This window comes from Onthophagus taurus, chromosome 3 (assembly GCF_036711975.1).
Source record: "Onthophagus taurus isolate NC chromosome 3, IU_Otau_3.0, whole genome shotgun sequence".
Lineage (NCBI taxonomy): Eukaryota > Metazoa > Arthropoda > Insecta > Coleoptera > Scarabaeidae > Onthophagus > Onthophagus taurus.
In genome coordinates, this window is record NC_091968.1 from 10,784,115 (window position 1) to 10,801,616 (window position 17,502).

A 17,502-nucleotide genomic window follows, 5' to 3' on the forward strand; every position below is an offset into this window, starting at 1 on the left:
ATAATAGCATTTCAACGAACCTTACTGATCGTCCGATAATACATTACCACTACAACATTCCTAACACAAACCTTGTTTTCCTGTGATCAGAGTAGATAACCACAAGCACAAAGAACCTGAAAATATTTTAGTTAAAAAGCTGGTATCAAACATCACAAGTCTGCAAATTTTCAAACCCGCACTTCATTTGGTTATTCACTAGGTCACACTAGGATATGATATGTGTGCGTTTTTCAAAGAACCCTAATTATCTCCCAAACCATAAATGTTAGGTATAGGACATATAGGATATAAAAGATGTAAAATGAGACACCGAAGATGACTAAGTAATAAAATATAGGGGGTGCCATTTAAAAAAATGAAGTTATGGTATTTCCAAGTTTCGAAAAGTACACGTGCCGTAGTAAAGTAGCCAAACGTTCTAGACAGCCGTACTGGGCACCAAAACATACTCCATCATGTTGCTTAAGCATGTTCTGAATCCTAAATTGTTATGCCAAAAATCAGTGTTCTCTGATTTTTTGAACAAATGTCTACTGGAGCAGATTTTTCTCGAAAAATTCGAATAAGTCGAGAACGTCCGAATCAAATTACAAAAAGTAAAGTTATTCATAAACCTTGAAAACAGACAAATCCAAATATGTAAAAATATACAGGATGTTCCATTTAAAAAAATGAAGTAAGTGGTGACTTCCGGTATAACCGGAAGTGCTAGAAATCTGAAAATATTTTAATCGAAGAGAACGCAATTGATAATACTTAAATCTAAATTTTCAAATTTCTATTTTGGCCAGAACTCTGTATAGTTCTAATGGACGGTCGTCGTGGATGACCCTGTATAGGTGAATAGGTATCGAACGATATAACAAAAAAAACAGTTTTTTCAAAATATCTAGTTAGCCATGCATTTATTCCAAAAAACAAAAAGCTCATTAAATTGAGTTCATGAAACTGCAATTCTTCCCCTATTTAATCGTCTCTCTATCTACGCTAGTTTTCGAGATCTCCATACTAAATATGGAAAAAACTTACGCTGTATATAACCTTGATTTGTGAGTTTTGTCACTAATCGTACAAATAAAATGAATAAATTTTATTTTTTTTATCTTATTTTTAGGGTTTTGGTTATGATCCTTATAACCCTTATTATCAACAATATCAAATGTACTATGAAAATATGCGTCGAACAAATCCCCAGGCTTACGCTGAATGGTATCGGAAATATTATCAGCAAGCAACTGGTGCGGCACCATCGAGTGCTTATGGTACAGAAGATAGAGCGTCCGTTCATTCGGGGCGTAGCTCGGCTAATGAAGAACTGAAAGAGAGGTAATTTTTAGATTGATTTTAATCTCAAAGAAAGACTACGATAAAAATCCGTTTGAGTGTGATTTGTGTTCTTTTTTATTTTTTTCTCTATTACAAAACGCAACCATCGCGCACAAATCATTTTTACACAGAAATAAAACATTATTACACATATAAATCATTAATTAATTTGAAACACATGGAAAATAGAAATTTTTTGGTTACGGTTTCAAATTTCGTGTTCATTCTTTTTGTATCTGTAGGTATTTGCGTCAGACTTATTATGGTCACACCGCGCTTCCGCACTTAGGCGGATACTACAGAGATGCGCACAGTGTTTCGGGCCAATATGGCCTTGACGAGTCTAGGTGAGGCTAAGAATTTACAAAATTATCTATTTTACCTCTTAAAAATACAGCGAATTTCACTTAAAATGCAATATACAAAAATATATTTCCATAGAAACCAGGGCGTACCCAAGGTAGATGAATAATATAGGTATGCTTGCACGTTGCACGAATTGGCTCTCATGCGTCATCAACTATTGTCTACTATTGTAAGTGTAGGTTTGTTTACAATGGCTATGACGTGGTTATGACGTGCGATTTATCTTCCTTGGGCGTACCTACTTACTTTGTCCCACATAAAATGTAACATGTCTGAATTTTTCTGGTTGTGACTTGTAGGTCTAATGTTAGTTCTAGTGACAGTGCTAGGTAACATAAGATATCACTATGTTCCATATTTTTATATTATTATTAACTAACACAAGACCTAGAACTAAAATCATTCGGGTTTAGCCGTCTTGAGAGACGTGCGGCTGAATCCGAATGTTTCTAGTTCTCGTAGAGATGGAAAATTCTCGAGAAAAAAAAATTACTGTGGAAGACTTATTTATGACATTTAGAATATATTTCACGTAAAAACAAAGAACAAAAAATCTTTTATTTACAATTATTAGTTCGAATCTAATGAATTTTCAGGCAGTTCTGGTCCAAATCACTGCATTCAATCACTTCAATATCAGAAAGGTCTTCATTGCCTTCATTAACCTTCACATTGGTGGCAGAATCTAATAATTTTAAATTACGAGCAATAAAAGTTATTTTACCAGCTCGTTCAGCCCAAGTCAATTTCTATAGGCAGTGTGAATAAGCTGTAAGTTCTTTCTGTTGCTGCACTTGACGCAGGCATACTTAGTATCTTGAGCGCTACTTTACTTAATGTCGATCCAAAACAAGTCCCCTTCCACCGTACAGTGGGATGTAGTGTTTCCACGGATTTTAAAACATGGTTTTTCAAATAACCCTTCTCTAGATCGATAAAGGGCCAATTCTGCCATTACCTCTGCAGACTCATCTGGGCTTGTTACATTAGCCATATTGTCTATAAACTCTGTTCCTTGTATTTGTTCTTCTCTATTAAGATGAATTTCATTAAAATTTGGATCTTGAGCATTTGCAGCAAGATGGATTGGATTTATTCACATTTGCTTTCTGTTAATTAAAACGGTTTTTTCTTTCCTCTTGGTTAAGCAAAGGGCTTGAGGAAAGGGCTATTTCAAAATGATTTTCCAACTCATAAATGCATTCAGCTACTTAATTTAACCCTTTCGCGACGATTTCTTTTCTGGGAGATATAGGAATTACATAAAACTTAGTGGTACATATGTGTACCAGGAGTCGCGAAAGGGTTAACCTTGGTTTATCTCCTTCCAGGTTATTTATTCAACAATTGGGTTTATTAGGTGATAAAAGTTTGAACATTTTACCCAAAAATATCTTCATCCAATATCAACTTTGCAACTCGTTTACTGAGTATATCATCAACTATTTCACAAACTTTTAATGTTTTTAATGTGTATTTTGTATCAAGAAGACTTTTTCAACTATCAATAATTCATCCGCATCGTGTTTTCACAGGTAATTTTAAGAAAATTGTTGCTTTCGTGTCATTTCTTTCAGTTTGCATTTTTTTTAAAATAGCCAACAAAATTTGGGAATTGTTAATTTCTTTGATGACAGCCTTCTAACATCTTCCATAATAGTAGACATGGTTTTTATTTTTGAAATGTTTCCAATTAACAAACAAATTTAGCTTATGAGCAATGCATCCATAAACAGAAATATGTTTATACTTTTCATGAAGTATAGTATATAGCAAAGAATTTTTCAGTACCAACTTCTCTCAAAATTTCATCGATTTTTTTCAACAATGTATTTTTCTAATATTTAGTCAATAGATTTTGAGAGGCACTGAGATGATGTAAATGTTTAATTTATTGTTCTATACCGGATTTCGGGCCCTGCCCATCTTCAGCAGAAACCCTACAACATACATACATTCCAAAATCGTTCTACAAACAAAATCAAAATTAACTTACGTCAAAAACCTTTTACAAAAGGTAAACACACATTTATAATGAGATAGTGATGAACTAGAATTATAATTAAAATAAGGTAGTTGTCCACTGAGTTGTTACATAAAAAGCGCGCTAAAAGGAAGGTTTAAGGTTATGTTGTATTACAGTCGGCAAAGTAGCTATTCTTCTAAAAAATAAATTCTTCTAAAATAATTAAAAAATGTCGTCACAAAATACAAATATCAAAAATGGTTTGAAGGTGGAATATCCAAAGTGGAAAGTATGTATGAGTCAATATCCAATAAATCGTAAAATAAATACCATGTGCAAACCTGAATAGTTTAAACCACAAAATTAAAAAAATAATAATGCTGCGACTTTGGGCATGGAGTGCAAGTGGTGCAAGTCACGAGCCGCCACCTAACTCATGCTTCTCGTCCACCTGCACAAAGATTAGTTAGTCTATCAGTCGTTATCTAACAGGTTAAAAATAAATCTGACACTGAACTTATAATTGGCCTGATTGGCATATTGTGTTTGTGAATTTTCGGAAGGGCGTACAATTTAGGCGTCCGTGGGTTCATTGGTAAAATGTTAATTCTGTCAGTTAAGAGTTCTTTTATAATTTCTGTGATTTTCTTAATCAGTTGTTTTGCTTTTTTATGGAAGTTAATAGTTGGATCCCTGGTTAGGGTTTTGAAATTGTTTTCCTTGAGGAAGTTCTCTGTTTTATCTATGTCTTCTGTAATAATGATCATTCCAGCGCCTTTGTCAGCAGGGGTAATGATCAATCTGTTTTCCTTTATTTTCCGCCTGATGTTTTTTTATTATTCTGTATTCTTCCATAGTTTTCTTGTTATCTCTCCCTAGTAATATTTCTTGTTTCTTCTCTTCTCTTACTAGGATAGGTTGGATTTCCATTTTAATAATGTTCTCTTCTTTATGTCCCTTTATTGCTGCCTGTATTTCGAATGAAATCGTTGGCAAAATTGGTCTGGTTTTAGGTACTTAAGTCCTTTTTGCAGTAATTCTTCTTTTTTATCAAAAGTCACAGAAGTAATGTTCGTAAGCTTCTGATGAAATTTATGTATTTCCGCTTTGTTGTCAATTTCTTCCATTTGAATCTTGTGTTTATTTTCCCGTAGTATGTGAAGTTTCTTGGATTTTTTCTGTCGTATCTGGTCTAGTAGTAATGTGTCATGTGATTTGACTTCTTTTATAATCATTTCGATGGTGATGTGGTGAAAATGGTAGTTTAGTTGTTGGTAGTTCTTGTAGTTCTTCGCATATATTGTATCTTAATCTTTTCGATTTGGTTCCCAGTAAGATATTGAGGGTATTTCTTGTTAGTAATGTTTAGAAAAATTCCATCTTTTAGGCATATTTTCAAAAACCTTATGTGTTGGAGTTGCAGTTTTAATAATATTTGTTGGCAAAGTTTTATAAAACACAGGATTTGGTGTTAAGTATGCATTCCTTCTTTTAGTTACCATCACACTGTAAGCTAAGAGCATTCGTTTCTTTAATTTTCATTTTAATGTCTGCATCAACTTTTTCATGCTCGGAGTCCAGTAATTTAGTTGATAATAAATACCGTGTAGGCATTTTGAAAGATGGTCTTAAATGTTTGAAAAATGATTGCCAGTGATTATTGTCAACAATGGCAAATGGACCTGTAGCATAAACAGCCCTAGCTGATAGTTTTCTAACTTCTCCTGTTCAACTTTTGATGAAACATCAATAAAAGCATCGAGTGTGGAACTCGATGAAGGTCTGTTAACTTCTGATTCTGATGTCGTCTAAAATTTAAAAATAAAATCATCGTCATCTAAAAATAAAATTTAAGAAAATAATTTCAATATTCATAGCTGCCAGCTAGTTTTCTATCGCCTGTCGCAAATATTTTCTAAGCTTATCATTGAAGAAGTAGTAGCAGTAGTTGAAAAGAAAGTAGAAGAAATCTTCTCCTTTTGCTCTTTGTCAAACATTTGTTTCACGCCTACTCACAGTGTTAGGAAGTTATGAATATCTAGCCAAAAATCTAATTATTAATATTTTTAATTGTACATAAAAAAATATGTTGACTATTAAAAAACAATTAAAAGGTGTAATAAACACTGTAGCATTCCATTTAAAATAACGAGGTTATGGTCTACTTCCGGTAGACCGGAAGTGGCAGCCATCTTGAAAATATTTTAGATCGAAAGTTCCGAATGAACAACCCATGCTACCAAAATTTCAAAACTGTACAAATAGTGGACTCTAAAAAAGTTCTAGCGAACCAGTAACGTGAGACACCTGTATATAACACCCCCCTGTATACACTGTGTACATAAAGTATGAAATCAATTCGATAAAAATTTGAGGGATATTAAATTTTTAAATGTGTCCCAAAATTGAGATACCATATGTTGACATTTTAAAACAGGAACCCCCATTTTTTTGTTGCATTTATGGATTCTACGTAACTTCTGAGTATTTTTCATGTACATAGCTGTCTTCGACAAAATAGTAGTTAAAAAATACTGTTACTTTTTATTTGCAATAATAGAGTAAACTACGCTATTCTCTGTTTCTGTGTTAATTTGTGACAAATGTTTAATAATGTAATGATAACCATAAATTATGTTTTAACCCATAAGCAAATTTAGTATTTTAAGATACCGTTTTAAAATTTTTTTTATACCTACATTTATTTTTCTTCGTCCTCAGATTGTTTTACAATTTCACTATTAGTTGCAATTGACGATAAAAAAATATTTCTTTCCTCATCATTTTCAAAGCAGAGAAGGCTTATAAGTTCTTCAGAAAAATCTGTATTATTCCTTGATTTCTTGCTATGAATTGATAATTGGTTCTGAAAATATTAATAGTCTCTTTAAAATGTCTCTATTATTGTGTATTCTTGACATTTTTCTGGAAAAGTTCTCTCTACACCTTCTAAGGTCTTTATTCCGAGTTTCTTGCGCATCTTCTGAAAGCAGGTCAATTTGGATACTTAACGATTTTATTATTAAGTGACCATGCACAAGAATTTTATGCACTGCCACAGGCATATAATACCAATTATATAATTGTATAATTGTATTATAATAGAATTGTGTCGTTTGCAAAATTTTTAAATGCAGCAGTGTTCATTTCTTGATAATAATTTTTGTGAAATAGGCATCTGGTTTGGCATTTTAACGCGTCATTGATTTTCTTTTTTATTACTGTGTGTTGGATAGGTATTTTTTAACTAAAAAAACACTTCGGATTTGTTTGGGAAGAAGGTTACAACATGATATCTGAATTGTGACTCTTTTTTAAAGATGCACGGTTAAGCTCGAAAGCTTCTTGTTCTAGATCTAATAATAGAGTTAGTACTATTATTAATTCACAAAAAAATAGTTATTCTGAAAAATTGTAAACGATTGATAGTTTCAAAACTAACTTTCAGTATTCACTGTCGAATATCCGTAGACACCACCCTGTATATTAGCCATTTTACATACACAACACATACAGTATAATATTATAGTGAAATATCTCATAAGAGTACAACTTTTAATATATTTACAATCGTTTCTTAATATTAATCAAATGTTTTTGGATTAATTAATATGCAAAATAAGTGTTAACTTTACATGTCATTTTTATCCAGAGTTGAAGTTAATAAAAAGTTAAACCAATTATCCATGTTGCAAGTGAAAAGTATAAAAAAATCAAAAACAGATAAAAACTTCTAACTTGCTTTCAGAATTTATTTAATGTGTAATGTTTAATGTGTAATATATTTAATGTTACACATTAAATGAATTCTGATTTTTCTCCAATTTTTGATGACCATCAGTCTCTAAATGTAAGTTTTGCAAAGCTTTTTCATATCATTTTATATTAATTTATATATGTTTTTAGTATTTCACAATTTTATAACAATCCACGTTTCACACTTTTGTAACTTTAACTGAGAATTTAATTTTCAACGTTTAATTTAATTTTATAACAATTTAAATTTAACTTCTTCGATTCGACTTAAAAAAATTTTTTTCAAAACTTTTTCAATTTTTATAAAAAACTTAAATTTCTTACGTACATCTTCTTTAACAACAAATGTCATCATTAAATCAATCTCTTCTCGCCTATTAGTTTCTCTGACTGTAAGTTGTTGTTCTATTTTAATATTAGTATATATTTTGAATTATTTTTTAATTCTTATTAACTTTCGGCTGATGATGGAACGTTGATTCCGAAACCGGTTCCGATTTATATATTACAATAAAGCAAGTTAGAAGTTTTTATCCTAACTAACCCCATTTGCCAAAATATTAAAAAAGAAAATTAGTAAAATCATGTTATGGAAGGTAATTTCAAACTTGCTAATGCTGTGCTACTGGGCGTTTTAAACATTTTAATGAATGTTCTTGTAAATTCTTACAAGAATATTCTTCTTTCATCTCTAAGTTCTCGGTTACTACTAGTGTTAGTTCTAGTATTGCACTAGCTTTATCACTAGAACTAACACAAGGCCTAGAACTAGAATCATTCGGGTTTAGCCGTTTTGAGAGACGTGCGGCTAAACTCGAATGTCCCTAGTTCTAGGTCTAGTGTTAGTTCTAGTTACAGTGGTAGGTAGTGCTAGTTAGTATAAGATATCACTATGTTGCATTTTTATTGCACTACAACTAGAACTAACACAAGACCTAGAACTAGAATCATTCGGGTTTAGCCATCTTCAGAAACGTGCAGCTAAACCCGATACTTTCTAGTTCTAGTATTACTTTTACACTAGAACTAACACAAGATCTAGAAGTAGAATCATTCGGGTTTAGCCGTCTTGAGAGACGTGCGGCTAGTATTATTTTTATTGAACGAAAAGTAGAACTAACACTAGACCTAGAACCATAAACATTCGGGTTTAGCTTTGTGTCTCTTAAGACAGAAACTCAGAGTTATAGCATAAAGACGTCTCCTATTGCAAGCAAAACTTTTTCTTTGCAAAACTACCCAATGCTTGTACTATTAAGCTACGTTGCATTTTATGTGGGACAGTGCAAGTGCATAGTAGTTTCCTAACTATGGTTATTGCATCCATATATTGCGAGTTATTTGAAATTCCCTGTATATCTATTACTTCTAAAAAGTATTTATTACCTTTAAATTTATTTGCGGGCTAATTTAATCTGTGTAAAGATTTATAAACTGTGATGGGGGTTCAGGTACTTAAAGATTTTTCCATAAAAAGTGATCAAAAATCCATTTAAACGAGCTTAAACACGATTAATTTACCTTGGATTAAGTGAGGTTTGGTGAAACATAATCTCACTTTTCATATAAATGTCATAAAACAAGGATTTTTTAAATGAAGATTTTCTTTTATGATAAATTACTCGTGTTTTGATTCCTTTAAAATATTTGATTACGATTTTTTTACTATTAACCTAAATGAAATAATGATAAGAATATTGGAGGAAGTATAATTTAATAACTTCATTCATTTTCATGAAACCATTCATTAATCATTAAAGCTTTTTTCTTTCTTATTTCAATTTATTTTTAATAAGTTATTTTAACACTTTGTGTGTATATCGCTGTCCCAGATAATAGGCCCACTCATTGTGTGCCGTTTACCTTGGACATCTTAATAAATAAAACTTATTACGTTTAAAGCAATGAAAAGTAAGTAGAATTGTTAGCTTTACTAACTTTTCCACCTAAAATAATAATAGTAAGTTGCATGATCTTCAAAATCTTAATATAATAATCTTAAAAATCTTTCTCTTCTAATATTAACCGAAAATTTCTTTTTTAATATTTAATTCAAATCTGATTTTAATATATTTTAGCTACAGTCGTCCTTACGATGCAACAGATTCGTCAATACTCGACGATACACAAGCTCAAAGATTAACTCCGGCGAAATTTGCAACAGCTCACACAAAAGCTTCAATATCGTCAGGAAAATGTATCAGAATCTTACCGCATTACCCTCTAGATGGACAAAACGCTGTGGTAGAATTCATAAATATGCAAAAATTATTGATAAACGACGACGAAATGGAAGAATTAGTTACTTTTCCGGGACCGTTAATAAAAGGGGTTACTCCAAAGAAAACCGTTATCGAATATTGCGAGAATAAAATAAGAAAAGCTTCGTTTGATGATGGATTAATAGATGTGGATTCGTACGTTTTGTTGTGGGAGTTGATGATATTGTTGATTAGACAAAATGGGGTAAGTGAAATATTAATTTGGTTGCATCACAATCATAATTAAAATATTTATTTTAGATGGTTGTTGGTACAGATATTGCAGAACTTTTAATGAAAAATAAACGTATCATTGATTTTCGGCCACCTTCAGCACATTCTGAACCGATTCTTGGAAATGATGGAAGCATATCCGATACCGGAAATAGCAGCATCACAACCGAACAAATTTACAATTTCTCTTCATCAAAAACCGAAGAAGCAATTACAAGTAAATTCCGTGAATATTTGATGTACGGTTCTGGAAAAGAAGCTTTAGAATGGGCTATGAACCACGGATTATGGGGCCACGCCCTATTTTTAGCAAGCAAATTAGATAAACGAACCTACGCTAACGTTATGATGCGATTCGCGAATGGTTTAACGATGAACGATCCGCTTCAAACTTTATATCAATTATTATCCGGTCGACTTCCGGCTTCCGTTACTTGCGTAGCGGACGAGAAGTGGGGCGATTGGAGGCCGCATTTAGCAATGATCTTGTCGAATACGACATCGCACCCCGATTTAGATAGAAAAGCCATAACGACGATGGCGGATACTTTGATGAATAGGGGCAGTTTGTACGCAGCGCAATTTTGTTATTTAATGGCGGAAGTTGGGTTTAGTAGACATGGTACTGAAGGTGCTAAATTAGTTTTGTTGGGTTCGAATCATCATAAACCCCATATGCAATTTGCAACGAACGAAGCTATTCATTTAACGGAAGTTTATGAATACGCTTGTAGCTTGAATGATCCAGATTTTTTAATACTTGAATTTCAGGTTAGATTAAAAATGTTTTAATAAAATTTAAATAACTTTTTTTAATTTTAGGTGTACAAATTTACGGTTGCAACTCGTTTAGCAGATCGGGGTCTTTTAGAGAAAGCCCTTTCTTATTTAGAACGCGTTGCAATGGCCATTATTCGTCACACTACCGCTATCCAACCGTATTTAATCGACAAAGTGAGTGATTTAGCGGATCGGTTAAAACATGTCGATCCCATGGGGGATGCTGACGACGTTGCTGGGTCAGTTACAAGCTGGTTAAAGGAATTGAAAAGTGTTCAACAAGATTATAATGTAAAAAAATAGTGATTGAGTCGATTTAAAAATAATTTTTTTAATTTATAGAGTGGTTTATTATATCAAGATAGCAACAATAGTCGATTGCCATCAGATTATGATTTAACCCATTCGGTTAACGCGTATGAACAAGAACAATCTCAACCGGAAGTTTGGCAACAACAAGTTCAAGGGGATCAATTTCAGCAAGGTTCTGGGCAATGGTCTACGGATCAAAGTTATGATCGTAGACAGGAAGTTCAACAAGATCATCAACAACAACAAGAAGGTAATTAATATTAATTAAATTACACTGTTGGAAATAATTCACGAGCACATCCTGTATAGTCTAAACGCGAAAAGATAATCCATAATACTTGCGGAGCATAAAGGTTTTACCGTAAACGAGTTTATTCAGCGAGTTGCGAGTTTTTCTGTCGCGGCATTGTTGACTGAGCATTGAGACCGAAGTGAGGTGTAGTGTGAGGGACCAGTTTGTTGTCATACTTTGTGCGATCATTTCAGAAACTATAAGAGATACGAAAAAAGTAGGTGCCATGTCCCGGCCTCTTTTTTCGAGACTAATACAATCCCGCAAACACACAACCTCTATCTTCTTTTGTTTTGAAGTTGTAGCCAAAAAGTCAAATTTTCGTGATTTCAAAAAATGCTCATATTTCGTTTATTTTTCAATTTAGAGAAATGGAGTTGATACATTCTTAAGACACTTTTTAAGTAGAATATACTGCCGTTGAAAAATTTTAAATATACTTGATGATTTTTGAGATACAACACAACGTTATGTTTTTTTAAATACAAACTATACTTAATTATGATGTTACTGAAAAGAGCATACTTTTAGCTTTCCAATAATGTATCGCATTATGATGTCTTTGCAGAAAATAAGCGTTAATTGTCAATTCCAAAATAGTAAGCGCCAAATTATTCAAAATTTTGATTATAGTAAGCGGGTCCGGACAATAAATACTACCTAGTGGCTATAATACAGGGGACCGTCCATTAGAACTTTACAGGGTTCTGGCCAAAATAAAAATTTGAAAATTCAGATTTAAGTATTATCAATTGCGTTCTCTTCGACTAAAATATTTTCTGATATCTAACACTTCCGGTTATACCGGAAGTCGCCACATATTTTATTTTTTAAATGGAACACCCTGTATATTTTTACATATTTGAATTTGTCTGTTTTCAAAGTTTATGAATGACTTTACTTTTTGCAATTTGACTCGCCCGTTCTCGAGTTATTCGAATTTTTCTAGAAAAATCTGCTCCTGTAGACATTTGTTCAAAAAATCAGAGAACACTTGATTTTTGGGATATCAATTTAGGATTCAGAACATGGTTAAGCAACATGATGGAGTATGTTTTGGTACCGAGTATGGCTGTCTAGAACGTTTGGTCACTTTACCATGGCACGTTACCTTTTCGAAACTTGGAAGTACCATAACTTTATTTCTTTAAATGGCATCCCCCATATTTTATTATTTAGTCGTCTTCGGTGTCTCATTTTACATCTTTTATATCTCATTTGTCCTATAGTTTGGGAAATAATTAAGGTTTTTTGAAAAATGCACACAAATATCGATATTTAACCTAACGTGCCATGAATTGTGACCTAGTGAATAACCGACTGAAGTGGAGGTTTGAAAATTTGCAGACTTGTGATGTTTGATGCCAGCTTTTTAACTAAAGTATTTTCAGGTTCCCTGTACTTGTGGTTACACCGGAAGAGGTGACAATTTTCATATTTCAAATGGAACACCATGAGTTTTATAACAGGGGTGTCATTTAAAAAAATGAAGTTATGCTATTTCCAAATTTCGAAAAGTTAATGTGCCATAGTAAAGAGACCAAACGTTCTAGACAGCCGTACTCGATACTAAAACATACTCCATCATGTTGCTTACGCATGTTCTGAATCCTAAATTGATATCCCAAAAATCGAGTGTTCTCTGATTTTTTTAACAAATGTCTGCTGCAGCAGATTTTTCTAGAAAAAATCGAATAACTCGAGAATGGCCGAATCAAATTGCAAAAAGTAAAGTTATTCATAAAGCTTGAAAACAGACAAATCCAAATATGTAAAAATATATAGGGTGTTCCATTTAAAAAAATAAAGTAGGTGGCGACTTCCGGTATTATGCTCTAGCCCACGTGTGATATACAGCATTTTATCTACGACTGCTAAAAATTACTAAAAAATCAATTTCTTTAAAAAAGTCTATTTGTCATTTATAAAAATATTTTGAAATGATTGTTGACAATTTTGAATTGTCAGTTTCAACAACATGTTTACTCATCTGGAATAAGTGTTTTGAAATGTAAAACCTTAACAATTAATGTTTATAATAAATAGTATTGTTTCTCTGTAAGTAGATAGCACTTTTTCTTTTGTATTGTTGCTCGTTTCAATAAATTAAGTCTGTTCTGATTAGGCTAAAAATGAACTTTATTACGTAACTCAAATGACCTGAAATGAGTGCGGTAATGATGACTTATCCAAGCAGTCCTAGATAATAGTATATTATTATATGAGCATATAATGAGGGCTATTATTCACGAAGGTTAAGTTTATGTCACGAGCGTAGCGAGTGGCATAATTAACCTGAGCTCCATAGCTCATTATATGCGAGTAGAATACTATACTTTGTCCACGACTATTGAAATTGATTCCATAAATTTATTTTTTAAATAAATTTTTGAATAAAGGTTAAACGTCAATGTGACACAAATTCAATGTTACTAACTGTAACCAACTTCACAACAATTTGTCAAAATTAAGTGTCAGTTTTATAAAACGTCGTTTTCTTTACGAAAATTAATTAATTTATGCTTAAATCATACGAAAAAAGGAATTTGTTTAGGTTTTTTTAATGTCAAACCTTTAGAAACTCCTAAAAAATTGAATTAAATTGACGTTTTTTGAACTTTTAACGTTTCAAATAATTATTATTAGTCTGGTCAAGATGGCTACCCGTGAATAATGATTATTATTCACCGCTATTATTCACTCCGTGAAAAATGACTACCATTTTGTTTTGGCTGTTACCCACGAAGATGAAGTTGCAACACGAGCGAGTGTTGTAATCTGAGTGGGTAACATCCATTATACGCAAGTTGAATACTATACTTTATCTACAACTATTTAATTTTGAAAAAAAACATCAAAAAAAGGAAAAAAAATAAACTTGATAGACATTTCAGACATAACCTCAATATAAGAAAGCCGTCATTTCTGTTAATATTTTATTTTTTGATTGGTAGGCCGTGTCAGAACTGTGGAATAATGGCTTCATTATTCATCACTTTGTCAGTCATGAGTAATGCGTGTCATTATCCGTCAAAAATCAAATGTATAATGAATAGATAATTCAATAGTTGTAGATAAAACAATTTATTATACTACTTATTACTACAATTTATTTATTTATTTTTAATTTCTTTTTGAAAATGTGCACGGAGGAATAATAGTGCATCCAATGTTACATCATTTAACCTACTTCTTATTTTATTTCCTAAATATGCAGCAGCAGAAAACGCCCGCTCAGGTTCAATACTTGCTGGTGGAATTGACAACAAATATTGATACACTAATTCTAAATTATGTCCTAGATTTCCACCATTTTCAAACAGATTCATTTCCTTCCTTATTGTTGCCATTAAATTAGAAGTTTGTGTTTTTGGTTCAAAGGCCTTCATGCTCTTTTCAATTTCATCTTGTAACGATAAGGGTGCTCGAATTGGTGATTCTTCATTTTGATCCACTCCCATAATAAAAATGTAAATGTAATAAATAAATAAATAACACCCAAATTTGCCAAATTAAAAGGTTACTTTTAGTCGTAGAAGTAATATCATCCAAGTCTATAATATTAGGATATTTTACTAGGATATTTCTTTTTAATATGATTTATCAATGTGCTTGTGTTTCCAGAATATTTGTAAATTTCCGAAGATATTTTGCATTTCACTTTTTCAGCTATATTGGAGGGGATAATTTCTTTACAGCAAGCCTGCCTATGTAGCATGCAGTGACTACTAGAACAGTTTTTGGAGATATTTTTAATAAGCTGTACAGCCCCATTAATTGTGCCACTCATGGCTTTTGCTCCATCTGTACAGATATCGATACAGTTGTCCCATGGTATTTCATTGTCTTCAAGAAAAGAATTTAGGAGACTAAATATTTCGAGTCCAGTAGTACGTGTTGATAGGGATTTGCATAACAAAAGATCGTCTGATATTGCGTTTTCATGCTGGTACCTAACGATGACAATTAATATTGCGAGTCCAGCTACATCGGTAGATTCGTCCATTTGTAATGCAAATTTGCATGATTTCAGGCGAAAAGTAAGTTCTTTCTTATATATTCGTTGCTAAATTTCTGCTGCACTGAGCTGCCGTGTCATTCGATAGTGGGATGTTACTTATTTCTTCTGCTGATATTTCATCGATCAAACATTTTACCATCTTCATAGTTAAGGCAAGGTTTTATAAGATTTTCCGCAATTGAGTAGGCTTCACCGCGTTGAGCTATCTGATATTTGGCCAAGTAAAAAGCCTCAGTTGCTTTTTCATTAATCGTTTTTGTGGTTTGAACCATAAATATTTTTAATTTTACAAGTTCGTCACACTTTCGCTTGAAAAATTCAACATTTTTTTCTTTAAGGTCCAAGCTGGAGCTATTTGGAAGAACTTTGCTGCATATAACGCACTGTGGATTACCATTACTGTTCATAAATCCTAAAGATATATAACTTTCATCATACCTCCTACGTTTTTAGTAATTGTTTTGGATTCAACACATATAGAAGCATTTATTTATAATTGGCTTATTTTCTTTTGGGGCGACTTGATTTGTATCGCTGTCATTGTTTTCATCACTATGTTTTTTAAAACAGCTAGACGTTGAAGCTGTTGCATCTACACTTGAATATTTTAGGCTGCCGTTTTTAAGCCACCTGTCCATACTGCAAAACATTGGTAACGCTGTTAGGAAAAAAGAAACCAACAACCGTTTATTACCGAACAGAATTCCGAGTGTGTAGGGGATATTTTTGCATCGAGACAAGACTCGGTGAGAGCTCTTTGACTCGTGCCAAAAAACCGACTCTGAATGGAGCGCTGCCGAGGCGAGATAAGAAGGATCGAGGCAAGACGAGCGTATACACACTCTCGGGTTTCCTCGTGTGATCTCGGCGAGAGTGTAGAGCTAGCATTACAGATCTTGACACAGGCTAGTCACTATTATGCGTAGTTTACTCGCCGCGTCTTTTTGCTTTCAAGTATATGCATAGGCTTACCTCAATCGCTGTATTTTTAAAACTGGTGAATTCTAAGGTGACCATATTTTTTTGTTTCAAATCCGGGACGGGAACTTGTAGCGGGGGGGGGGTTTTTTAGTCAGAATTACTGAGTACAAAACTTTTTATATTTTTCTGTACTATGCATCTTTTTCAGTACAGCATTCTATAAAATTCTATACAATTTTCTATACTTTAGTAAGTAATATCGCTTTTAGTGTGTCTATTTCAAGTCAAGTCTTGTCACTTGTCCAAAAGCTATTCATTAAAGAAAATATTCTTTCCGTAAAATCATTTGTGCCAGGCAGGCACAAAAAGAACTCTGCTAATTTTCGTAAATTTGAAAATGGAAGTTCACGATCATTTTCAGATATTTGATGGGTTGTCGAAATTTTATTAACAAGTAATAGCAAAGATTCAATTTCAACCCATACTGGTGTTTTGTTTAAAGTCACCCAGCTATATGAATCCAGGTCCTGAAAACTTATCTTTGTCCATTTCTGTAAATAACTGAGTGCAGTCTGATAAAATGAAACAGCGTCGGCTCGGAACTGTATAATCTGCTTTTCAGATACTTTTTTTTCTTCTTTAAGTTTATCTAATTTAGTACAAACCGCTGTAGGAATAAAGGAATCTTGAATCTTGCTTGTCAAAATTGTTTTCAAATTCTCAACGGCTGCAATAACATTGAAGACACTTACTGTCTCTTTTTCTATTTGAATTATTGCTGTGTGGAATCCTATTGCTTGACTATGTACGAAGTGCAGCCAAGCTTCAGAAAAAGGATTATCAAAAAATTTTGAAAGAAATACAGGGCATTTTTCTTGCGATTGAAATTTTGTAGCAGTAATGCTAGCCACCTTGTTTTGGAGTAGTCCAATAACATTGAACATTCTGTTTCAACAAAGCTACACAAATGTTTTAGAGTTACCACTTTAACAGTGTAAGACTTGAAATATAAATATAATTTCGAAACAATTAATTCAACGTCAATCGGTAAAATATCGGCAGCTGTTCTAACAGTATTGTGGAAAATATGACCGCACACCCAACTCCTATTAAATTATGGTTCACCTTTTGCTGCAATTTGATAAAAACATAATTCCGCCCTTTCCTATTCGCTCCGCCAAAATTAGAATTTGTGTTGTCTGCACAAAGTCCAACAACTTTTTCGTTTAAATTATTTTTTATTATGCAATCAGCAACATAATTA

General features: G+C 32.6%; 1 protein-coding gene across 10 annotated transcripts in view; it reads left to right on the top strand.

Moving 5' to 3' along the window:
* LOC111418976 (Secretory 16) overlaps positions 1-17,502 on the top strand; it is a 58,293-nt gene that overhangs the window by 20,185 nt on the left and 20,606 nt on the right. For 9 of the 10 annotated variants that reach the window (XM_071195135.1, XM_071195139.1, XM_071195134.1 and 6 more), the window contains exons 5-10: positions 1,118-1,329; positions 1,572-1,676; positions 9,496-9,883; positions 9,940-10,683; positions 10,735-10,983; positions 11,035-11,254. In XM_071195135.1, the coding sequence (XP_071051236.1) occupies positions 1,118-1,329; positions 1,572-1,676; positions 9,496-9,883; positions 9,940-10,683; positions 10,735-10,983; positions 11,035-11,254 (1,918 nt within the window). The remainder of the gene's footprint in view (positions 1-1,117; positions 1,330-1,571; positions 1,677-9,495; positions 9,884-9,939; positions 10,684-10,734; positions 10,984-11,034; positions 11,255-17,502) is intronic. The other variant, XM_071195137.1, reaches the window with a different exon arrangement.